Source organism: Melozone crissalis, unplaced genomic scaffold (genome assembly GCF_028551555.1).
Source record: "Melozone crissalis strain CALT ecotype California unplaced genomic scaffold, PUWL_Pcris_2 ptg000002l_1, whole genome shotgun sequence".
Taxonomy (NCBI): domain Eukaryota; kingdom Metazoa; phylum Chordata; class Aves; order Passeriformes; family Passerellidae; genus Melozone; species Melozone crissalis.
The window spans coordinates 7,225,129-7,251,571 of record NW_026535780.1 but is presented as its reverse complement, the minus strand read 5'-3'; the positions used below and the strand labels follow the sequence as shown (position 1 = coordinate 7,251,571).

The 26,443-nt window shown below is 41.9% G+C and overlaps 1 protein-coding gene across 1 annotated transcript in view; it reads right to left on the bottom strand.

Annotated features, from left to right (window-relative positions):
* The window catches only part of NDRG1 (N-myc downstream regulated 1), a 74,679-nt gene that overhangs the window by 7,399 nt on the left and 40,837 nt on the right, over nt 1-26,443 (bottom strand). The window contains exons 3-12 of the mRNA XM_054270362.1: nt 19,472-19,550; nt 16,811-16,846; nt 9,404-9,509; nt 7,882-8,002; nt 5,168-5,230; nt 3,531-3,591; nt 2,987-3,073; nt 1,770-1,826; nt 730-833; nt 284-340 (exon numbers count right to left, since the gene is read on the bottom strand). Of these exons, the coding sequence (XP_054126337.1) occupies nt 284-340; nt 730-833; nt 1,770-1,826; nt 2,987-3,073; nt 3,531-3,591; nt 5,168-5,230; nt 7,882-8,002; nt 9,404-9,509; nt 16,811-16,846; nt 19,472-19,550 (771 nt within the window). The remainder of the gene's footprint in view (nt 1-283; nt 341-729; nt 834-1,769; nt 1,827-2,986; nt 3,074-3,530; nt 3,592-5,167; nt 5,231-7,881; nt 8,003-9,403; nt 9,510-16,810; nt 16,847-19,471; nt 19,551-26,443) is intronic.

The window sequence follows — 26,443 nt, the reverse complement described above, 5'->3', positions numbered from 1 at the left end:
TTTGGTTGGTTTTCTAAAAGGTTTTAAGCTGGGCTTTCTTTATTCTTGGTTGTATAAGCACAGCTCAAGTGCCTTTAGAGGTATAGTTCCACTAACTATAACACAATTCTGCATGAATCTAAACACACTAACTTTTCAAGTACTTTGTAAGCCCAAATTTTTACATGTACAGTGACAGGAACTACTTAACTTTCAATTTCAATATGTTTGCCAGGTCTGAAGAGAGGAGTTCTCCCTAATGGCAGTCCCTAACCTGCAGTAAGCTCTGAAATAGAATACTTACTGAAGGGTGACAACATTCACTCCAGGAACAGGGCGCTCAATCTCTAGGTCTCGTCGACTAAAAAAAAAATAGAGAGGACAAAGGCTTTTAATACTCTGGAATTTTATTTTCTTCTAGTTTAGGGAAAGCACAGACACTCACATGTTAATTTAATTTGACTTAATTTAATCACAATTTAATGCATTGTGGCCTCCATAACTGATGTAGAACCACACTTAGAATGAAGGTTCAATGTTGTAGTTCAGTCCCAGTGTGCAACCTTTCACCCCACAAATGCATGAGGTCCTTTTCCAATAAGCAAGCCACCTGAGATCCCTAAAGGCACTACTAAGCAGAACTTCATACTGGGGGAACACATGTAATCCCACCACACGAGAAATACGGTCTCTAAAGAGCTGGACAGCCTCTTAAAGATTTCCAGTTAGAAATCAGGTAAATGTATTTACCTGTTGTAAGAGTTGACAAAGAGATGAAGGTTGGTTTGATTCATATCATTAATGATATGCTGACGGTAAGTATGGATCAGGTCATGGTTGCTGTGAATCTCTTCCTAAAGTGGAGACAGAATTGTTCAGAACAGGGGCTGTTTTCTGAAAGGATCTGAAGACATGGCACAGTAGTTGTGTATCAGACTCATAGATATGAGATGCACAACAGGAGTGCACCTTGAGGGAAGGGACGGCTTTCAGCACCCAGTGAAGTCACCCAGAATTAATACTGGCTTCTGATTGCAGCACCACAATTTTCATTTGAAAACTCAAATATGTCATAATGTTTAAATCTCACAATTGCAAAACATGTTGTAGTGCAGATGGTTACAGTCAGACAAGTGTGAGGTTTTAAAACAAACAGAAGAAGATTCAGGGTAAGAAGCCTAATAAATATTTCCAGGGTAAAGCAGATGTTGAAAGCTTACAAAAATGTGCAATGTGGAACTCAATTTCACAATAGTAAATAACTAAGCTTTGAGGACTTCAATCAAACAGTTGGGTTCTAAAGTCTTTATAGATTAGTTCCTTGTTCTGCTGGAATGGAGTTTTCCATTGCATTCACTAACAATTTCAAGCACAGCAAAGTAGCCTCAAAAACAGTCCAGCACTTTACATTAAGCTTGCACTGGTCTGGAGAGCACTGTTAATACCAATAACCAGCTGTCACACAGCTACAAGTATATTATATAAAAAAATCTGTGGGGTTTTTCAGCTCAGAACATGAGCATATACAACTCTTATATCATGCTTAATTGTTGGCTGCCTAGGCAGGAATCTGCCCCTATTAGAGTTGTCACAACTGAGGTGCACTTGAGTACTCAGGACACAGAAAACCCCAAGGCAGAATACTGCCCAAAATGCTGGGGACACAAGTATGAATCCTATCTCAGTTTAATTCATCTTTTGTTGTTTGACTGAAAGCTTCTGCACTCCTCCCAGCCCCAGGAGGTAAATACACATGACTGAATACATCAGAAGAATCTTTTGAACATTACCTTTCCAAATAGATGTGAAATGACCATGTCTGGCAAAGCATTCGTCCAACCTGAAATCTGAACAGCAAGATCAATTAAGTATCTGCTATTAACACAGCCCCTGGACAAATAACACCTCCCAATTATCCATAAACAGACCAATGGATGCTCTCTCTACATATAGAATATCCTGAAGTGATATTTTCCCCCCTCAATCCAGCTAGAACACCATTGGGCATTGGAGTCATTCTCATCAGATGCCTTCACTAATGCAGCTGTACAGGGAACACACTGCTAGGGGCAAAGGTGAATAGGGAATCCCTCCCTGCAGGAACACCAAGCAAACCAGCCTGGTGGGTGTCACTGAACCCCACTGCCCACTCTCCTCCCTGACAATGCAATGGAACTGGGACCAAAAGCTCACAACCCACAGTAAATGCTCCTGCTTTGGAAGGACACAAGAACATGAGGCACCTGCTGTGCTCCTGAGGTGAGCAGTACTCGCCTTGAGAGGTGGAAGGCAGAGGGACAGATATGGAAGAATTTAAGGCACTGAGGCATTGGGTGAGAATCAAATGGGTCAGGAGGTTCATTTCAGCATAGAAAAGTTATTACATTTCATTTAAATAAGTTTGTCTCTCACTTTATTTTTATAAGTTTGATATGGGAGTGTATTTAGTAACTAAGCTTGAAAGAATGTTACATCCTGGCTCCGCAGGTTTCTCCTAGGAGTTTATTTTATGCCAGCATCATCTGGTTGTAAAAACCATCTGCAGCCAATGCTCTTTTCTAAGTCTTTTTGGCATCTAAGACTCACAAATGACTGAAACATGGAGGATGCTGTTCTGGACATTTTTCTGTGTCCTGCTTCATATTTTGGGCTGTGTTGGTAACAAAGCCATGGAGAAGAAAGCACTGAATGCTACACTACACTTGATGTTTTCTTGAAAGTTGTTTCCAAAACTACCATGTCCAGGTAAACTGTTCTCCCCAGCAGTTATGAGCTGCTAGGAATTGTCCCAGTAGCTCCACTGTGCCACATGTATCTGCTTTCTCAAAGAATTTACTGTTATCACTGGCCCTGTATGAAGTTTTTTTGCAAATGGAAGAATAAACCCAAAAGGAATTAGCCCAGGATTTTTAGCATCTGCAGCCATGCCTGACATACAAGATGGTCAAACTCCTCATATCCCACAGGCTTGCTGTAAGATTTATTTTTCTAACTTAAAGATATTTACCTTAGTTGCTGCCCAGTCCATCCAACCTTCAGCACAAGGGTTTACATTAATGAGAACTAATCCCTCCACCATCTCTGGATGGTTTAACTGCAAAAGAGAAGATCTAAGATTTGTCAGATATCCTTTGCAGCTCAACAGGCAGCAAAAAAATTAAATTAGCAAATTATGGCATGGGGAGGAAAGTGGTAGGTCTAGTTTTATCTTGCAGAAAAGAACATATGTATGGAAAAAAAAAATCATTAAAGCAATTCAACTGAGCAGCTGGAGAACATTAGGATTTAACTTTTTCTCCACCCTCAGTTTAAATAGAGAACTCCCATTATAAAAACCTTCTGCAAATTAACTGGGTAGAGCCCAGGCCTTAAAATGGAAAATCTAGGTCTTCTGGATTAGCTATCCTGCAGATTGTGGTATTTCACTTAAAAGCTTGGCTTGTATGCTTAACTGGGCACAGCAGAGCAGGAATTCTCCATGCACACTATGGGGACAACAATGTGTAAGGGAAATCAGGTTTAAGGCTTTAGGGAAGTGCCACAAAACTTACAGCAAATCTGGTTAAAATGTAGGCACCAGCTCCAGTTCCCATTCCTATGATGGTCTTCAGCCTGCACAGCAATAAAACAGAAGAGACAAATGAGGAAGGGTGCTGAAAATGAAGTTACATCAGTAGCCTTCCTCTTTCACATGCCAGAGTGTATCTGCAGAGGGGAGGGCTCAGCTGCGGCAGGCTGTGCACCCCCAGCCATGTCAGTGCCCCCAGGAATATTTGCAGGACCCTGGTCCTCCTGCATTGCAGGGCAGCAGCCATCCTCACTTATCTTTAAGTAAATATACTGAGCAACCACAACATTGTTCTGATCCTGGGAGGAAATGGTTAGACTGACAGAAAAACTTATAAGATTCGGACCTGAAATTTGCAGCCTAAATACAAAGCTCCCCCTCCCCAGCCTCCCCCATCCCAGCTGTCCAACTGGGGCACTGGTTCCTCTCTAACAGGAGCCTGGCAGGGAAACATCTCCTGCTATCCAGCCACTGGGGTGATGAAGTTTAAACTTCATAACCAAACAGGGCAGAGACAAACCAAATATTTGCATTTACTGAAATCAGATTTAAAGCATCACCTTCAAGGTCAGAGAAAATACATGGCAGGGAAGGCTAGACAAAACCACTGAGAAAAACAGGTTATTCAATGCTTTTAGGAAAATACCTGAGGATAGTTTTAATTCTCATTAGCAATACTAAATCAAGACTTTGTAAATACACTCCAGTTTCATTGATTTCCAAGGTACTGATGTTATTGGTCACATTTTTCTGAGCAGTGCAACAGAACTGGCAACCCTGTGCCTGAAATCAGGCAGTTCAAAAAATACACACCCCCTAAGGAGGGAGTGAGGTAACCTGGTTCACAGTGCTGTAAGAGCTGCTTATAACTGTGCAATGTCTAAACTGGGGAGATGGTTCAGCCTGTGTTTGCCAAAGCTGCCTAACTCTGAATGCAAAGTTTTCTCTGCTTGTTCTAAAAACCTCTTGGAGGTGTCTCCTGCCCTTTCCACTGTGAACCAGGAGCATGAGCTCCACAGAAAATGAATTTTTCTCAGCTAAAGCTCCTGCTAAAGCTGAGCTTTAAGGGAGGACAAATCCCCAAACCTGGTGCAGGTAGACAACCCAGGAACACTGCCACTAGGTCTTTCAACACTGGCATCTGCACTTGGTAGTAGAAGAGGCTCAGGGAGGTCAGACTGACCCCCTAGAACACTCAAGCCACAGAAGCAAAACAGTAAATGTCTTCAGATGGGACAGTGCTTCTGTTTTTTTTCTTGTCCTGCTTAACCACACAGGAAAACGTGGGTTGTTACAGTGGGAAGAACAGATTGTCTGTGCCCTGCCCCTGTGAGTGATATGCACAGAGAATATAGGAGGAAGCCCCTAAATTAGGCTCATGGGAGTTCTCCTAAGTTGCTTCCTGTTTAAAAATAACTAGACACTTCAAAAAGGGCCAAAAAAGAAGCTCTTTCAGAAACCAAGGCAAAAGCAATCCATCTGTAAGAGAGGAATCCAAAAGAACCACAAGTGTATTTCTAGCAAACAAAATGCCAGACAGCCAAGCTAAAACAAATGCCTGCTCTTTCAGTGAGCCACATAGAGAGAATGAGAAAAGTAAGTAAACAATTCTGCACTCACCCAAACTGTTTCAGGATTCCAGGAATCATTTCAGCAAGCTGATCCATGGAGGGATACACATACCTAAAACAAGCATGTTTTGAGTAGTTACTACACCACATCCAGCAGTGTATACTGGCACATTTAGAGGCACAGTGATCACTGTAGAGCTAGTGATCACCACCAAACGTGGTCATCATGAGATCACTGAGTGTATGAGCGGAATTTAAATCAGGAGCAAGCAGAAGTAATTTTGCAGAAATATGAGCATAACCTATATATATATTCTATGTGTTACAAGATAATAGATGTCTAAGAACAAAAACTACAATGAATCTTTTCTGAGGAAAGTTTACACTTAGAGCTTATGAGAAAGTTTGAACAAGAGATGAGTTTCCAACCACATTCACTATGTTTGTATTTCTAGTCCACCACAAAATTTTCCCAGTATTGCATAATCAGAGACCACAGAAATTCCTTCTAGATATTTGGCAAAAAAATTACATGCATGTTTTTAGGGACACAAACATTACCATAGGATAAATAAGAACAGCTTTCCATTAATATTGATGAAGAAAATGAAGGCATAAGAAAGACTATGAAGCTGATGGTGAAGGCTCAATAAAAACAGCTGTTTGTTAATGCTCCTGGTCTTCTTAAATCAGAAATAAAACTTTGAGAGAAGGAGATTCTGAGCAAAATCTCAACTGAGTAGCATGTGGAAAAAAAAAAAAATCTATCCAGAGCAGAGCTGGAAAACATCTGCCTAGGATGTATTTAAATCTCTGTTATACCTAATTATTCTCTAATTTAGTCTCCAAAATATAACCAAACAAACACCACCAAGAACTGTGAAACATTTTATTTTTTTAGATTTTCTTTTTGGGAAATTAAACCTTAACATGACAAAAGCTGGTGTCACTGCAACAGCTTTGGTCAGGGAGACTTTATTGCAGCCTTTCAGTACTTAAAGGAGACCTATGAGAAAAAGGAGGACAAACTTTTCAGCAGGGCCAGTTGTGATAGGAAAAGGGGTAATGGTTTTAAACTAAAAGAGGGTAGATTTAAATTAGATCTAATGTAGCCCCATATTTCTCTTCACAGAGAAAAGCAAGGCACAATTCTTCCCAAGAATATTTCTGGGTTTCACATTCTCTGAACATCAGAGAAAGAAAACACAATTCTTATCATTTGCTGTGCCTGTGTTGTGCCAAAGTAGAATGCAATATGGAGATTGTTTACCCAAAGTGATGGGGTTTTCTTTCCTTGGCCTAGCAGGGCCAAGAGTGTGTGTGTCAGGGCTGTTGTGTGACAGTCACAGGATTCAGTGCAGTGTGTGCAGGGTCGAGTGCTTGGCAGGTTCAGTTTTAGATGTATAGAATAATATAGTATAATAAAGTAATTAACTAGCCTTCTGATATCCATGGAGTCCTCCTCATCATTCCTCACAGCACAGCTATAATCTAAGGAAGAAGTTTTTTTACAATGAGGGTGGTAAACCCTGAGGTTGCCCAGAGAGGTGGTGGGTGCCCCATCCCTGCAAACATTCCTGATCAGGTTGGACAGGGCTCTGAGCAATCTGATCAAGTTGTCCCTGCTCACTGCAGAGGGGTTGGACCAGGTAACACGAAAGTTTCCCTTCTAAACCAAACCATGATTCTATGACTTAATTTGGGAATGCTGGCCTCCCAGTTGAAGGGCAGGTAGAGATAATACAGCTCCTTACAAGCCCACCATGATTATACCAAGTCTTTGCCAGCCCCAGAGCAGGATGGTTGCCCTCTGCAGCTGCCAACTCAGAAGTGTTAACACTCGCTCAGGACACGAGGGCTAAGGCACTTAAAAGCTCATGATTTAAACAAATGCAAAGGCATGGTGACTGAAATAGCTTTGTAGGCTGCTCTGACAGACAACTGGGCCATTGCAGCTAACAGCAGCATCAGACCAGCTTAAATATTAAGCAGGGAAATAGACTGGCTCATGCACTAAGGGCACTTATAAGCTCCTTAATACGCATTTCTTACAGAACAACTGCTCCTTGCCCTGTTCGCTCCCCTGGCATGTTGGCTTCTCTCTTCCTCAGCCAAGCTGATTCTTGTCCAAGGGGCACCTCAAGGTAAACCTGTCCCACTTGCCCTAAACAGGTAAAGCATTTTGGCAATGGCAGTGCTTATGGCCCACAAGGTTTCCAAGAGTTACAGCATCATATATGGCACAGTCAGGAGTGCAAAAATCCTCTCTAAAACCTTCTGTGGGGGTCATCATCACCCTATTACTGCCCAAGAACCTGCATTTTCCAGGTGGGTTATCAATTTAACATCTATCATGCTGCCACTTCATAAAGAGCACAGATTTACGAGGGAGGTGATGTAGAGGTTAATGCCTGTCTTGTTTAGTTTTCATTCAGTATTTATATTCAGGGTGTCATTACAAAACAAGCTAAGTCAATACTTAAATTTACAAGATGTAGATACCTGTCAAGGAACTGCTTTACAAGCAGCCTAGTTAGCAGAGCTAAAACACAGAACTGCAGCCACCAAGTCTGCTGTGAACTGGCACAAAAACACAGAGCTTCCAAAACTCCACTGCTTTAGAAATAGTGTCAGGATTTAAGTTCAAAAGCCAACTACTGTGCTTGGTGCAATTACTTTTTAATGAAACTGCAGCTCAAGACTCTCTTTTCCCAAAAAGAGGATAGCTATGAAAGCATGAGCTGACATGCCCTGACAACTCACCCAGCCTGGAAAGATGGTGCTCCATCCTGCTGACCAGGTGCATCCACGTGGCAGACTGCAAAGTGCTGGGTGATTTCCTGCATATCCTCAAAGTTGAAGAGAGGATTGAAACATGTTTTATCTTGGGAAGGAAAAGAAAATATGAAATAATTATGCTGATGGTAATACTAGGTTTGCAGCTACAAAAATAATTTATTAATCAGGTTAATGAAAAGTTGAATCAATCAGGTCAGCTAAGGTTTTGCATCTTATTTTTGTACCTACTAGAAGTATTTACTTGGTACACCTAATTCCTAAAAAAAATATCCTTTATGCAAAAGTTAAAATACTAACAAAATTTAGCCAAGGATATTCATCCCATTCATCTTAGATTAAATTATCCATTTCCTTGTCTGTTTTCTTTTTTTTCTTTAGTTGTGTCAACACAAATGGAGGGAAAAATATTCAAGGCTAATATTGTGACTTGTTCGTTTGCCCAAATATTACAAGTAGAACATTATGTGATCAACTCCTGCAGCTCAAGACAAAAGCATCTTTTTGGGATACTCAGTGCGGTAGGCTCCAGGGCTTGAGATTTTCTGATTTCTGATTTTTAAGCAATATTAATACAGGGAGAGGATTAGCGCATTATCCTTCTAGTGTGGAAAGCACCATCTTTGAGATGCCTAGAAAATGGTTCAATGCTCCGTATGTTTCTGAATGTCCTCACAAAACACACATGCAAAATCTTGGCAGAATACAAAATACTTTTAGCTCAAATCAACTTTAGAATGCAGAATAACTTTGGAAAGGAAAAGGTGTAATTTAATGTTAAATTACAGGTTTCTCTGGGCTGATTCATTGAAAATCAAAATTAAAGACACTTCCAGGAAACACAATGGCAATGTGTTTCCTGGAAGTGAGAGAAGCTTTTTTTTTTTTGTCTTAATTGTAATATTCACCCCGTTGCAATAGCCAGCCCATAAAGATCAGCAGGTGTTTTTAAATATTGATAACTGATTAAGGAACCATGAACTGTATGCAACAAATAGGACTGACAAAAGAACAAACTAGGGCAGGTCTGGCTATTAACTCATCATATGATAGATAAGATAAAAGGCACCTGAAGTTTTTTTCCCTAATGCTGGCTAAGGACACAAATCCAGCACTCATTTCATACTGACTTGACACAGAATTCACAAAAACTGCAGCACGAGGCAGCATAAGGCTGCTTATCAGACAGGACCCAAAGCCCCAGCAGAGTTCTTTTTCCAGTCCTGTTGGCAATACACCATCAGCCTCCCCTTGAGATTTTTTTACAGCATCCATACACAGTCACTGTGAACTACCAGAGATCCTTTAAAGCATTCCAATTATTTACTGAGCAAGGATTAAAAAAATCTGAGAACTACACTTGCTCTAAGAGTTAGGTGCCATCTAATGGCTTCCGGGGCACACAAAGAAGCAAGGAGCTGGGGAGGGTTTCCCAAGCACTGCTGCTCCTGTCCCAGGAGCTGTGCAGGTGCAAGCAGAGCCCACTTACGGTTGAGGCCGATGTCGTGGTAGGTGAGGATGGCCGGGCGGTTCCCGCGCGGAGTGCCGCACATGGTGACCCGCACAGAGCCGTGCACAGTCTCCACATCCTGCTCCTGCCAGGGACAACAACAGCCTGTCAGGGATTGTCCAAGTGCTCCTGCAGCGGAGCCTGATGGACCACGAGCACAGGTCCAGCCCCACACCAGGGTCTGCCCTGCAATCCCACCCTGACACCCCCCATTCTGCCCCATGGTACATTTTACATTTGATGTCACCTCCTCCAGTCCACAGACAATTACAGAAGCACTCAAGCTGCTAGCTCTAACCAGATGCTGAGGGAACAGTTTAACAGTTTTTAACCACATTAAAAGGCAGAATAAGAAAACAGAGAACGCAGTTTTGTTGTAATGACACCTAGAATACCAAGAGCTTACAACTATGATTCTCAATATTTGAAAAAGTACAAGTCACTAAGATAAAATATTTCTGATTTCTAGAAAAGAACTCTAGCTGAGAAAATGATGACTATTCCCCAAAGAAAGTAGCATTAAGCAGCTTGTACATGCTTATCTACCATAAGGATTTATTACACTGTGAAGCCTTGTGATTGCAGCAGTCTCCCCCAATAAAATCAGCAGCCACATGTGTTTGTTTTATGGCTTGTGATGTACAGACCTGAGCATAAACCCAACTGTATAAAGTTTCCTATTAGAACAAAATTACCACAACATTATTCTGATGGCTACCAGAAAAAAAATTAAAATGTAAACTGCTATTATTTGGCATAACAGGAGTTTATACTGCTTACTGATCTCAAAGTCAAGGACACATTCATTAACAAACCAAAGTCCCCACGAGCACCATCTTTTGAGTCTCTAAATCAGATGTGACTTACACAACAGATGGAACAGTTTTTTGTTTCTTTTCCACTTGGACTTCAGATGGGTATAAACAATTCGGTATTTTGCCAACATGTATCAAAGGAACCCCAAAGCAACAGTTATTTCTGACACTTATTTACAGTATGGTTGCACTCACATAACTATCAAGGGATTATATGGGCAGTAGCCAGTCTTTGCATCTCCCCAGAATCCTTTATTTACAGCACAGGACACAGATATGATCCATGGCATTCAGTGCAGTGCACTGCCTGCTGCTGCAGGGCTTGTTTGACTGGTTCCATGCAGTAACACTCAGAGGCAAAGTCCAAGTTAAATTCAAATCTATCAAAAAAATTATCCTGTAGATATCAGAGGTGTACAGCCTCTGCAAAAAATCTTTTTAAAAGGCTTGATTACGTTCCAATATCTGAAGTAATAATTCCATCTAAATCTCAGCTCCTTAATTTGATACAAGGAATGCACTGCATATTTTGTTGCAAATAAATATTCTAGGCAATACCATTCTACATTTCATGTATTTTCCTTTTAATTACACAATTACATCAGTTTTAAGTTACAACTGAGGCAGTAAATCACAATCTATCCCCCCTTGCACACAGGACATCACTGCTCTCTGAACTACACCCCAAAACTCTAATTTTCAGATTCTCTGTCTCCTCAGAGACTCATTCCTCTGCATACTCACTGCATTACTTATCAGGTAAGCTGTATCTTCCACATCTAGGACCATCCTTAGGCAAAACAGGGTGACAAATCCAGCGAATCACACAGAGGACGGGTGGCAGGTTTTTATTTTGCCCCAGCAGGGAACTGGGTTATATAGACAAGCTGCTCTCCTACATAGGCTTATGACTCCCATCATGCCCAGCTGGGAAACCAAAACAGACTCAATCACGAGGATGTCACTCTTAAATAGGATTTGAGCCAGGTTTGACCAGGGGAAGAATGTACTCGGAGGTCAGACATCAAAGATGAACTAAGTCCTTTGCACACAATGTTCAAAGTGCCAAATTTCTGACCTGGGATTTAGCACAGTCTTTCCTGTTGCTGTTTCCATCAGATTTTGAGAAGTTTAGCTTAATTTAATGTTTTGTTACGTGAAATGCTGAAACACCCCAAACTTATGCTAAATTGAATCAGAATTGAGTTCTTTCCTAAAAGCCAGGATTAAACTTTTCAGTAAATGCAAAAGAATGAAAAATTAGTCTAAGTCACAATGATTCTGAACAAAAAAAAAAAAAAAAAAACAAGGCCTTTTAAATGTTTGATATCTAGTATTTCCAAAGTAGATCAGCAACTTTTAGTTTACAGAATTCCTACATCACCCACAAATGTCATCAAGTTCAGCTTTTGTGGAAAATATGGTGTTGTACATTATACATTGGGTGGTTCATTAACATATACTATTAAAATATAATTATAGAAAGGCTTGGGCTGGAGGGGATGTTAAATATCATCTAATTCCAACTCCCTGCTGTGGACAGGGATGCCACCCACTAAATCAGATTGCTCAGGGCCCCAATAACATTCTATATCATTAATACATATTTAGGTACTTTCATAATACAATAGTCCTAAAGAGACTTGCAGTGCCAGTATATAGCAATTAATAATACATGAAATTTATAATGATGGCAATTTATATTTTCCACATTCTACTTTCTTAAGCTTAGCTAATTAAAGAAATAATAATTGGGCAACCTCAGCACTGTAATGAGAGTAAGCATTATTGTGTAACACATCTCCTGCTGAGTGTGGAATATTGAAATTATTTTCTCCTCAGTTAGAAACTAATAGGCATTTCATATAATCAGATTTTATTGCTAGAGCTTTCCAGTAACAACAGTGAAAAATCCAGGACTTGTTTTATTTGCAGGGAGCGCTTTCAAGATTCAGGATCAACCTCCTTCATGCATGAAAGAAAAGGTCTGTTCATGGTAGACAAAACCAAGCCCTTGAACCTGCACATCCCACGGACCGCCACAGAGAACTGTTCCGGAGCTGGAAACCTGGATCCAGTTCAAACTCAGTGTCAGCTAAAAATAGCTCAGAGACAACAGGTGACCATGCTCCCAATAAGTGGCACAACACAGTCAGTTTAACAATTGGCTCAATTCCTCGTTATTGTCCCAGTGAGACTCCTCTAATTCAATAGGGTTGTGCTGTTTTCCTGTAGCACAAGTTCTTAATGGGAAATGCACACAAGGTTCTAAAAAACAATCAATTCAAACCAGTTTGTTTGGTGACATCAACAACTTCATATCCCTATTGATCCTATTAAAGATCAAGAGATTTGTCTACGTGATGTAGGGATGGATGTTTTCAAAATGCAGAGCACTGAAAACAGATGGCAGCACATCCCAATCAACATCAACATTATAGTAAGAGGCTCTTCACCAACTGATTTGTATTAAAACACTATCTTGGAAAAAAATCCAAGGTACACTAATCCGATAGAAGGATAAAGACAAACACACCATCTGTTCACATCTCTCACTTTAACAGAGGTGCAGTCTTATCTCAGTGCACTAAACACACACATAAAAATACTTTCAATGTGTGCAATTTAAGGGAGGCTGTCTCAGTTTGGAGGAGCCGGTAGATCCTAAAATAGATTTTATTTTTGCTTCAAGTGACCTTTTAATTTTTTTATGAGGTTTGAAGGAGAAGACAATTTGTTATCACACAGGAGGGCTCAGTAATTCCTTCCCCTCTACCCTGGGTAAGTAAGACATGGATGGAGAAACATGTTTATGAACAAGTTGTTTTCTCAAGTACGGAATATACGACCAAAATACCTCAGATATCTAAAAAGGAAAACTGCATATGCACACTGCACATTTTGCTAAATACGTCATGTTTTATATTTTAAGTAAAATACTGCATTCCATCAAGATTATTTTAAAGCTTTCAAATATACTTAATCCTCAATTACAATTTCATGCTTTTATTTTAATTCATGATATTATGACTGTCAAATACACCTCCCTTCTCTTGCCTTAGAACTGAGTGAAAAGCTTTGGAGCTTTTAAAGAAGATTTAAAGAGCTTTTAAATTTCTAGGAGCAAGTATATTTTAAATGCTTATTGCTTAAGAACTTTATTATAGTAATACCTGCATAAGCTATTTTTTCACTTTTCTTTTTCAATTTCTTGGAGATTAAAATTATTTGGGAGTTCAATGTGTTATTTCAATGTTGAATTTCAAACTCCCTTTGCCCTGAAGTTCTTTAGCATTTTCTCAATAGATTTTTTTTACTCTAAAACAGAATTTCAATTCTTCTTATGCTTGTTTTTTCCTAAAACCCCCAAGCCCACATTTCCTTTTTTTTTTTATTAGTTAACATTTCTATTCTGAATTAGCAATATTAAGAAAAAGGTTTCCCAAAATCAGGCAGGGAGTCAGGTACATTAATAAGAATGATACTTCAGATGTAAATGTAAGTGACCCTGCTAAGGTGGAAGCCAAGAACAAAAACTTTGCAGCAGGAACTGACGCAGGTCATTGCGACAGCTCTGCCCAGGGATCCTTCCTAGTCCGATTAGCAGGGGTCACCCTGCTCTGCTCTCACTCTGGTGATGCAAACCACAGCCACCCCCTTTCCTTCCCTTTCCTTCAGGGTCCCAAAGGATGAGGAAATGCACACAGCACACTGCAATGCCCCAAACCTGGGAATCCCACCCCTCCTGCCGGCTACTCCAGCTGATTCATCCCCCCTGCAGCTCTTTCCTTCTCCATCAACAGGCAGGAGGAGGAGGAAGCAAGGCAGAAACAAATCTTTCCTGCCTATGGATACAGATGGCCATGAGCGCAGGGGACAAACTCATCTCTGTAGCTGCCACACCAGAACTTGGAGCACCAAGTTCTGCTGAGCCACTGAGGAAGCAGAGTCCTGATGGACTGAAACACAGCTGGGAGGAGGAATATGCACAGTGAGAGGAGCCAGGGCTCCACTGGCTCCAAAGCTACTGAGCTAGAGACTACACACATATATCAAACTGGAAATGCAATTAAAATGTGCTTGGCATGAAGACAACACAGGCACCCAGGGCACCGTGCCCTGCACCGTTTATCATCAATTGTCCTAAACCAGGTTTGGCCAGGAACATTCCCTGCTTGAGACACAGGAGACCTTTACTGCAATTTTCAGGGGGTGCCACAGACATCATAACAGACAAATTACTGACTGGAGGCAGCTCAGAGCTGTCAGCCCTTTCATTTCTTGTCTTGGCCATCCCCTGGTAATTTCACAAAGATTTTCCTCCAGAGAATAACCACACACATGCCTTGCAACATGTGCATTCAGAAGGGCAATATACCACTATAAAGGGCATACTCTAAAAATGGAAAGCTATGTTTAACTCCAGTCTGTCTAGAACTGCATGTGATGTAAGAATCTATTTTTTTCCAAATCTGACTAACTAGGCAAAATTTTACTCTTGGAGGGAAAACGCGTCACAGACAGTTCTGTTCACTAGTAGCAGAAACAAAGCCATTAACTGAACACTGCTTAACTTGCTCCCAGAAGGATGGAGGAACTTGCAGTGGATATAGTGGACATCCACGTCCATACACAGGCATTAAATAAGAAGTCCCATCCTGCCAAGCACCAATAACTTCCTTCCCTGGCCAGGTCCATCCTCTTCCCAAATAGTTCATAGGAGAGGTTGCTCCCTAAGAGCTTCAGCCTCAGTCCTGAGTGACCTGGGTCCTCTAGGGCCACACAGGAATTTCTCTAATGAACTAAGCAATCAAATCTCTCATAGCAGTTCCAAACCACTTTTTCCACAAATCAACCACAAAAGAACTTCAAGAAGCACAGGGAGGGTACTTGTGGCTTTAAGGACCAAAGCTAAGTCTCCTTTGCAGTCACAATTCTTAACAAAATGCACTGAGACTTATTCCACATTTTTCTTGAACTAGAACAACTAAAGATTAAACTCTTAACAAAGATAGATCATTAAAAAAAGTAAGAGCTGGCAGAACATAGCTAAATGACAAGAACCACTGCTCTGGATTAGTGATAGTTAATCCAAAACATGGAGAGGAAAAAAAAGCAAAAAGGCTTAGAGAATTTGATCTTGCAAGTTAAAACAATCTATATATACACATGGTTTACAAACCAAGCAATTTATTCCAAGAATAGAAATGAAATATGGGTCACTTCTGGATTCTTAATCAAAAGACTGTAGTATTCCTGTTAGCAGACTTAATCTGGGATTCAATTTATTTAGACCAAGTGATCAATCTGGAACCAACAGAAAGCTTCTCCCATGCTCCCTGCCAGAAGCTGTGTGGTGACAATCTTAACTTACATTTATCAAGACCTCAGGCAGTAGATTTCATTAGAAAAAATAGGGGCAAGATGCAGGATTAGTGTGAACTACAGCTTTGTTGTAGAAGTAAGAACCATTGAAAGATGAAAAAAAGTTCAAGATAGCTGTCTCACTTGGTTTCCAAGGAAAAGTCTCAAATTTGGGCTGCATTTTTTAAGCAACTGGCACAACATTGAATAAAAATATAGACAGGTGCTAATAAAACACAACATCCAATAAAGTAGAAAAGGGTTATTTCCTTCAAGTACCTGGACAGAGACTAGAACAATTGAATAGCTTTCCCTGGTTCTGCACAGTCCGCTTCCATTTCTACATGCCTTGATAAAAATGAGACACCCAGTGAGCCTCTGTTCCCAGGACACAATCCTCATCCTCAGCAGTGGGAAAACAGCACTCCCACTGATCATCAGGGCAGGTTCACCCTCCCTGATCTCCACCCCAACTCATCCCAGCCTGGCTCCTGCAGCCATGCAATTCCTTGGTCTCAGCTAAGAATCAGCAAGGACAAACTTCTCAGTCAAAAGCCCAAATGGCAATAAAATGGCAGGAGAGTGACCAAGTCATCTGTCAAAAGCGTGACACTCGGAGAAAGTGAAGGGCCTCCATGTGACCTAGCGCTGTGCTATGAACTTGCATGCTCTGTCTCTAAATAAAAATATAGAAATATCATCACTCCTTTTACTGACAATACTGATTGTTCAGCACCTTCCACCACCCCACATGCTTCAGGAATATTTTGGAAAATTTCAACAGCATAATGGGATTCATCCAGAGGAACGTTTCCTCTGAGGAAATGCACGCTCACTGCTAATGAAAGCAAATTAACTGGGGGAAGTGTGTGTCCATGTGGGAGGGGAATATATTGTTTTCACCACCACTGCTGAAGATTCTCATTCTCCTAGCAAGAACAGAACTGCTTGCAAACCAGCCACCCGCTTTGACCGAAACTTTCTCAGCTCTAGCCTGAAAAGGCCCCCTGTGGTCCCCTTCACATGGCCACAGCACAGCCCCATTCAGAGCCCTCTCCCACAGTAACAGCATTCCTGGCAAGCAGGCAGGCCCTTCTGGTCACATCTTGCTGTTTTCTCAAATGTCAATTCAATCTCCCTTCATGCAAAAAGAAAAAGAAAATAAATGGAAGAAGAAAAAAAAAGAAAGAATAATAGTTTTACTTGCCTGAACATCGAAGTCTGGAAGGAGGCGAGTGATGGCCTGTGAAGAGATTTGAAAACATTAATGGAAGTAAGTTGGAGCTGTGGAAATCTATGCTTGGATATGTGTTCTAGCCCCCCAGTTCTGCAGCTGAGAGCTCTCTCTGTCCATTCAATGAAAGCTCTTCTGACGAGCATCAAAATTCTCCCAAGAGCTTTTAAAGCCACTAATCTTCATGGAGAAATGAAAGCGGTAAAATACTAGATTATAGACCAGCAAAATGAAGGCCAAAAGCTGCTGCTTCCTCAGTTATTGTTAAATCTCTGAGCAATACACTCCTAAGGAGCAGTAAAACTGAACTTTTCTGCATCACTTATTGTGGCCATGGGACAGCCAAACAGCCTCAGCCCTGCCTAGGGTGGGAAGTCTCAGTTCAAGAATGCACTGAACACTTGGAACTCAGTTAAGCAGTCATTACTGGCACTTGGTTACGTAATGTGGAAGGTGGGAAGGTTCTTATTCTGGCCAAAATCAATCATTGCAGTGTTTGGGAAGCTGGCTGGACACACAGAGGTCCATTCCACCCTGTCACCTGCCATAGCTGCCACTGACAATCTCCTGCACCTGTCAAGGGTCTCCACCAGGAAAGGAGTTAGGCGACAAGCTCCCCACCTCCCCAAGGCTTATAGCCTCAAAGGAGGAAATGTCTTCTAATTGCCTCCTTTTTTTTTAAGGGAGAAGAAAGAAGTCAAACTCTTATTTCCACTGGGGGGAAAGAAAACAGAGGGAAGAGCAGCCAAGCAAGCACTTTATGCTGCAAAGTGCAGAAGGCCAAAGCTTGAAAAATAATATTGAGATAAAAAGGAAAGCTTAAAATCCTGGCAAGGAGGTCACTCAGGCTCAGAAGCCCAGATAAAGTAAGGACAGACGTCAGAAGCATCATAGCTGCTTTCTTAGGGACCCTCAAACATTGCAGTACAAACTGTAATTCTCAGTTGTAACTTTTAGGCAAAGTCTTGGACATGTAAACAACTACCTAAGATCTAAGTGAGCAGAAATAATTTTGCCACAGCCTTAGCTTTCTGTGTTTCACTCTCGCTGTACTGTTGGTCTCATGATCTTTTAAACAAAATATTTCAGCCACTGTTTGCTCCCATGGGACCGAGGGCTGAAAGGAGTAAGTGTATTTGGCACCTGCACCAACAGCATATGAAATATGGGTGATCATTGCTCAGGAACAAAGACTTGGCTGCAGCAGAAACCCAAGCACAAGAAGCCAGGACACAGCTCCAGAGAGCCTCACCCAATAACCCACTCAAAACCAGCTCCCCTGTTCATCTCAATAGGTGATGAGCATCCTTCAAGGCAATGTTTTCCACTTTTTCAGAACAAATTAACATCCTTCACCTATGTTAAAATGATCACAGAAGAAATCAAACTCTGTCCTAATTTTCCCCATGCAGACAAAATTTAAGGCAACATCATGAACAAAAGCATGTAGGGCTCCTTGTTAAGATTACAACTTTTGGCCTATGAGGTACCAAAACCCAGGAAGTTAATCAGTATTTTAAGATATTTCTGAACTTTGAAGCAAAGATATTCCAGTACCAACAGGATTTCTGAATCTTAGAATCTCCTTTGCTTTGGTAGTTCTGAACAATATGGGCATTAAAAAGGGGTCTTAGTTTCTGAAAAGTTTGAGCACTCTATTCAGTGGTATCCAAACAAGTTCTGCTTTCATGCAATGTCCTTGGCAAAGAGCTGTGTTTAAAGTTTCTCTAGCCATTTCACTGCAGTCACAAGTGGGAATTATTTTCTGAAGTGTTTACATAAAAGAGGGAGGGAATAAAAAAGAAAGCAGTAGATAGAGCAATGAATTCTAGTGCATAAGACCAGAAAAAACCCAGCACATTTATATACATGATTGTCAAGAAAAAAATGCCATTGGGAACAAGAGAAAATCTTAGTTTTGTTTCAAGAAAACATTGAGATGTTTCTTCACATATTACAGTTAATTTTTTGCCATGAACCTACCAAAGCACAGAGTATGGCTACCAAGAGTCAGACACTGAATCCAGATGTTGTTGATAGGGTTTAAAAAAAAAAGTCCAATAAATAGTGGAAAGTAGTACAACAGGTTAAAGAAAAAAAAAAGAGTAGGATGATGTTTCTGTGCTGCAAATCCAGTGGCTGCAACAGGCTGTGTGCTGTACACACCCAGCTGGCTGCAACTTATGGCTCAGTACACTCAGGACAAGAGGGGGCTCAGCTCTACCTCTGGACTCAGCTGTGCCCAAAGGAAATGAAAAGGCTTTCTCTGAGAGAGGCAGCTGACAGAGCAAAGTCTGTCTTTACACTGAGAAATGTGTAGTTGTAGAGGCACGTACATGAGATTGCCCAATTGGCATCGTTTGATACAGATAGAGACACCCTGAGCTGTCATCAATAAGAGAAGAAGAAAATGTCACCATCATATTAAAATAACAAAACCAAACAAGAACAAATAATTAGGGTAAGTTTTGCATTATTTAAAACACCAACCCAATGAACTATTCTTATTCCATCTCCAGTTTTTCTGTTCTTCTTCCACACAATATGTTCAAAGAAATCTAAGAACACACGTGCAGTTGCAAAAGCAGTCCTGACAGAAAACACAGAAGCTCTAAAAAGCTTTAGATTAATTACCTCCTCCTTCTCCACCAGAGGTTTCACCTCTGCAAGGTGAGCATCCTGGAACTCTGTTGACATGGTCAGTAGCTGATATCTGCAAAGAGGAAAAGAGATTTGTTCTCAGCTTGCATCAAAGATCAAGTACAGGAACAAGAAAAGATCCTGCTCCACCCAGCCCCCACAATGCCCCACTCTTTCAGGTTATAGTTTAAAAGACCTCTGCTAGAAGATTGTAAATCTCTTGTAAAATGCCTCCCTGGTTTATTTATATACACACACTCCTGCACAATATGAGATTAAAGAAATGCTAAGGCTGCAAGATCAAAAAGAAGTTTGGCAGCTTCAAAGCAGAGAATGCTGAAGAAAACAGGGTAGGGACAGCAGAGAGAACCATGGAAACTGTCATTGCACAAGTGAAAGAAGACATAGCCAAATCTGCATGACTGCCTGTTGAAATGTGCTTGAACAGTTTTTGAAAACCTTTTTGTTTTTTCCAGTGTATGAAAGGCTCCCTCACTATTCCCCAGATTTTTACAGTGAGAAAATCAAACTGGACACCCATTAGCATCTTTTTATTGTCAGATTGATGTGCTCCATTCTTCAGGACAGATAAAAATCAGAGACTCCTTTAAGTGGACACCAACAAGGTTCATGCAATAATGCTTTTTTCAAGACTGTCAAAGGAAGGAACAAGACTGCTGTGTCCTGCTCTTGGACAGGACTGGCATTGTGATGTGCAGCCCTCAGCTGCAGAAGCTTAACTGGGAACCCAGACAGAGCAAAGCCCAGCAGAGGTGATGGCCAAGCAAACAGAGTCAGAGGTCATGCTCAGGTGCAGAGCACCTTCTGCATTTCCCAGACTGGGAGTCATCTTCTCATTCCTTCGGCAAAGATAAGGAACCAGAGTCACATGCAGGCTGCTCCCTGTGAAGCTCTAAGGAATGACAAGGAGCAGTTCTCAAAAGAGATCCCAGAACTGCTGCAGCAGGAAACACAGAAGTCAAAGTCTATCTACTACATATCCTTTAGTCTGCTGGAGAAATACATATCATATGGGGTTTAGGCATCTTAAATAAGTTTCCAATTTTGTACATCTACACAATTGTAAAACAAATTAAATATTTACTTCTTAAGAAAATTTTAGAATGGTCTCAAGTAAAGCATATGATTAAGTGCACTCAAAGCAAGCCAAAAGCCTGAAACATATTTAGGAATTATTGATTAAGTGTAACTGAACACATTTTAATTATTTTCTGAAAATAAGCATAGAAGTACAGAACACAATTTACATCGATTCTTTAAAGCATGATTCCCCATCTCCTGACTTAAATCTGATTTAAGCCCATCATGCTGTCTACATAAATGACCTGATGGCTCAGGAAGGGCTGTGAAGCCTGCAGGAGCATCCAGGCATTGGCAGCAGCATTATTTCTCACTCTGCCCCATGGGTTAACTTAATGCACTTGTCCCTGGGCAAAGATGCTCTGGTGGCACTTTGCAGGACAGCTGGATGCTGCAGAAAGCACTGAAGGGACACACTCAGACTAGAAGAGTTAATGCTGGAAAAACATGGGTGTCCATTCATATTCAAATATCTTTGGACTTTAGGAACTCTTCTTGCTAGCTATGCAGTTGGGGAGATCTTAGGTAAAAATTAGACTGTGGATTTTAAGGTTAGAGAAATTTTTCATTAATATTTTACACCATCAGTTGAGGCATGAAGACAGAACCAAAACTAATCCCAGTGTCAGTGCTTTGTAGTTCAAATTTACAAGATGACATCAGAGGTACTTTAACAATCAGGGGACTCAAGTGTCTCTTCACCCTTTTCTCCAGGTTTTCCATTGTGTTTTGTCCATTACAAATTTTAATCATAAAGAATAAGCAGGAAAAAGAAAGGCAAAATTCTGAAAAAAAGCAAGTGATATTTTAGCAAATATTACATGTTTTTGTGATTACAGCCTTCTATGTAGTCTGCCATTCTACATAGTGGGCCATGGGACACAGCAGAGAGGAAAAATAAATGCTGTTGCAATATTTGGAGACTGAAATAGTCATATTCAATTGCACCCAAGAGCTTTTTTTTTTCTTAATTCAGCAAGTTCTGTTAAGACAATTACCTTAATATTGCACCTAATTCTGCAATAGGGATTAGAAGTGCAAGGATTTTTCTATGGTTTGCCCAAAGGTGAGGAGAGTAGAAAGGCAGGTCCCTGCAGTTTTCCAGTAAGAAGTTGCTCAGGGAACAAAGCCATGGCCACTGTATGTGGAATAGAGCTGTTTACATGGGGTAGTTTTGGATTTTCAGGGACTCAGAGCATTGACTACAAATGAGCAAAAAAACTGTGCCAAAAAAGAACAAGATGGATGCTTTTTATAGCCTTAAAAACAATCCTGTTTTCACAATAGTTCAAAGTTGTTGCTCTGTGTTTCCGAAAGTGCCGGCACTAGGAAGTGCTGACCAGCAGATTGCACGACTGCCACCAAACTTGCTGAACAAAAGCCCTACCTTCACCAAGCTCTCACATTTGGAAAGATATCATATCTTGGAGCCACAGTACTTTCAGATCAGGCATTTCCAAGCTCTGGGTTTGCCGTCTGTGCATCAGGAACACCTGAAACATTCCTAGCGAGCGGCAACCTTGCGTCAAGGCGGGATAACAATGCGCTGTTTGTTCACAAGAGCTGCCAAACAAAGCTCTGCTATCCGACAGCATTGTAAAAAACATCTTCTTTTCTAGGGAGAAAGATGGGGAAGTGGCTTTGTACCACCCTTGTTCAGCACAAATTTTATACTTTCTAAATAGGTGCTTTGTGCTGCCCTCTGTTATGTGACAGGGCAGCTCAAAGCTAACATAGCTGCATAACTCTCCTAAATAGATAACCATACAAGCATCCCTTTATGCACATTTCAAAGCACTTCCCTCACAGGTGCCTTCCAAAGACAAAGTTCATTTATATCTGGAAGCAATAGTGTAAAGTTGCCAACTTGGAGAAAAACAACTTTTTTTCACTCTGCTTGGCCAATTCAGCCTGCGGAGAGGTCCCAAGTTCTCCTCTCCAGGACAAACCACTTCCACCAACCTGCACCCAGGTACCTGTCATAAAATAATTATACTTTAGGAGAAAACTAAATGTTTAAACTATTTGACATGGCAAAATGCTTTAAAAGTGATGCATATCTATCTTGGCCAAGTAGTAGGAAAGGCATCAGACTTTAGGAAGCAAGGAAGGTGTGGGGTAGGGTGAAGTCATCTGTGTTGGCTAATTTCATTCAGAAGTTTTTCTATACACCCCTTCCAGCCCAATCCCACTGCTCCAAAACCACTGCAGCAACTAGGTCAGGAATTTCTATCAGGGGCCTGATTATTTTGATATTAAAAGTTCAGAATACATCCCCTCTCCCTCTGTGTCACTGCTGGAGGGACAATCACTGCTGCAGCCTTGTTTTGGTAGCAGAAAGTACAGGATAAATGTGCAGCCTGGCTTTGCATAACAGAGATCCCAGCAAAGAGGCCAAGAAGGCACCTATCAGACCATCTTCAGACCCCAGCAATGACAAATACCAAACATCAGGTAATATGCATGTGTGTGACCAAATTCCTTTCAAGCACAGAAGCAAAACAAGTTCCAAGATCTCCCATTTCAAACTTCCTATTTCTGAAGGCACGTGCAGGGCTGTTCAAGCTTGTGCCATGGGCTATCTAATCAAACACAATGGCCTCACATCCACGAAGGCTTGGGGACACTGCTACTGGCTCTACAGCATTTCTCTGCCCTCACACCCAACCATTTTTTATTTATATGCTGTCGTAGAAAACAAAGAGCAACAAAAAGCTCCTGCCTGAGTTTCATAAGGAAGGCAATTCCCTCAAAACTGCTTGTTTAAACACTGGCAGCAGAGAGTATTCTCCTTTTGAGTACTGGTGTATGGAAGGGTAACCAGAGCATCTTGATGGCATTTTCATCTCTGCAGGCTGAGCAAGCAGGAGGGACAGCAATCACTTTGCATGGGGGATTAAACTCTCATGAGCATCTAATGGCAGAGAGGGAAACAGTTGTGGGCACTGACGATGCCAGCTCCCAAGAACTGGTGTTGTTCTCTTTGGGGAGAGAGGGGCCATGTGAAACTTGGGCTGCAGAACCACAGGTGAAAGGTGTTTCCAAGGCTGTCCCATCATTCTGCCCTTCATCCCTTGGAAATGATGGGTGTCTTCTGCACTGTCACCAAAGGAGGCAGGGAGGACAGGGATGATGGAGGTTTTGTGCACCTGTAGCAGCTCCCAGAACAATTATGCAAGAATGAGACAAGAATGGAAAGAGCTAAAATGCCTCCAAAGCTCTGAAAAAGTTGATTGGCAAATATCCGCATCAAATCTCAGGCATCTGACAACAAGGGAAAGTTACTGCGAGGTTCAAACAGCCTTTGAGCCTTCCACAGTCAATTCGACCTCTTCCAGTCATTAACAGTAAATGCTGTAAACTTGTCTGACTGGCCTAACATAAACATGGTTACTGCAAACTGGAGGCAATCTTGAAAAAAAAAACCAAACTAGTCTCCACTAAGCAGAGACTAAACAGAGATAAGTGCACAGCAAGACAAGACAGCTCACAGCCCCCATGTGTGGGTTTGGGCCATCATGCATCTCTAAGTTCAGTTTACATCTCAGGTATTTCATATCAAAGTTGACAAATTTAATCTTCCTGTTTGTGAACCGAATGATTCATTTGCAAGCATCCAAAGAGTTCATGCACGAGCATCTGCCCCCACTGTGCCCTGTTTAAACTCCTCTTTGTTACAGGCCTTGCATCACGAGGTCCTTTGTGCTCAGTTGCTGCTTTTCTCTGCCATCGTTCCACACAATAAATTATGAAAGAAGTTTTACAGCAGTTCCTCCCCTTTAAAAAAGGCAAATTACTTTTGACATTTAAGTTGGATCTGAGCAAACATTTTGAGCAGGAAGCGCCAAAAGTTGAAGACGCTCAGCTACCAGGGACTCTCCAGGCTTCCTTAGCCTCGGGTTACACATTATCTCAGTTTGCAACTAAAAGTTAATAACCTGAGACAAAGTTTCAAAGCAGAGCCCTTAAATAGCCTCAAGTTTTAAATGAGAAAAGGCCAGGAATCAATGCCTTAAACCAAATATTACCAAATTTTATCAGGGAACTGAAACAGTTGTGCTGCCTGGTAGTCTCCAGGTCACAGGTGTGCTAAGTGCTCATAGGTGATGGCAGTCCTGGGAGCTCTATCACCTTGCTCTCTTCAAGCACAGGACACTGCTGATACTCAATGTCATTCCTTTTTTTCTAACTATTTTACTTTTATTTTCTTTCAACCCTGTTTGCGAGTTACTCCACCAGCAAGTTTTCATGAAGGCTCTAGTTGAAAATGAGAGCTGGCATCCAAGGGAAAAAACCCCAAATGTGGGTTTTTTAGGAGGATAATGTAGTATAACAGTGATTCTTTTCAAGCAAAAAAAAAAAAAAACCAAGAAGAGCCTTAAGTTTTAACCATTTTTAACTTTACCCTTATGCTATGTGCTAACCAATCTGATTAGGAAATCAAAGCCTTTCAGCCATGAACTTGAGCCCTGTGCCAGGGAACAGCTGGGTGAAGCTGCAGGGACAGAGCCAGCAGCTGTCCAGCACAAAGGCACAGATGGGGGCCCCAGCATCCCCCAGCCCCACCTGCCAGCAGCTGGGACACCGTCCTGCAGTGAGGGAGGAGATCCCCAGGCTCAGCTCCAGCACACCTCCCCTGGCTCATCTCCTCTCATGCCACTGTCCCCAGTGCCCGAGGGACAGAGCTCAGCTGTGGCCACTCTGGGATCAGACACAGCCCTGAAACTGCCAGCTCCTCACACCAGGGGCTGGTCACCACCCATGAACCCTGCTGGCAGCTGCACATGGAGAGCAGCACCAAAACACAGGAGCTGGAACAGCCCTTCTGCCTACCCCACAGATGTTGAGCAAGAAGCTGTTGCAATACAGCTTGCACAACCCCCTCTGTGGGATGAGATGAAGAATGTTCCTTACAAAGCTTGAGGTCCTCCTGTGTTCCACAGGAGCAGAAGTTGGCTGTGGGAAGGGTTGGTGAGCTGGCCAAAGGACACTCCTGCTGTCCCCATCACCACTTTGTACCCCTGCTGTGTACCCCTCCCAGTATAATGAGCAGCTCTCTCTTCCTAGCTGGCAGGGAAATGGAAAGATTTCAATGCCTTAGGGCTTTTTCCTATTGCAGCAATCCTTAATGTTACCTACACTATAACATCACAGCTCCATGAGGGACAGATTACAAACCCTAATGCAGTTCTCAAAAATTCATGTTTACCTGAAACTGCCTCAGGTCACAGCTCTGTGACAAGTGGTTCTGTCTGATAATGCAGGGCAAGTTCAAGGCCAGGCTGGATGGGGCTTTGAGCACCCTGGCCTAGTGGAAGAAGGGTTGGAACCAGATATCTAAAAAACACAGATTTGCCCATTCACACTGGTGCCAGTGTTGTGCTTTGGCTTTGAAGGGCTCCAGGCCATGGGTGGCAGCACTGGAGGGTGGGAAGGATGAACAGCAATCAGCTGCTTTTCCCAGGCTTTGTTTCCTTACACCCACCCTGCCAGCCAACCTGTCCCTTCCACTGCCCCAGCACCCTCTGCATCCATCCCACTGCTCCTTCCACTGACCCACACCAGGGTCTGAAACAAAGACTGAAGGTGATGCACTGACACAGAGCACTGGCACCTGCTCTGCCCTGGGGTGTTGGGCTCTGGGGGCAGAGGAAATAACAGAGATGTTATGGGGGGGCAGAGATGGATTAGGTATTTCATAACATGGAAGACACAGCTCCTGCCACAAAGATTACAGTCTAAACAGACAAGAAAAAAGCCATTGTTCCTGCAGCTCACAGTGTCAGGACATGCTCCCTGCCCCCTCTATTCTCAATCTGCCATGCTCTGACAGCCCAGAGCTGCTGCCCAGCTGCAGCCGCTTCT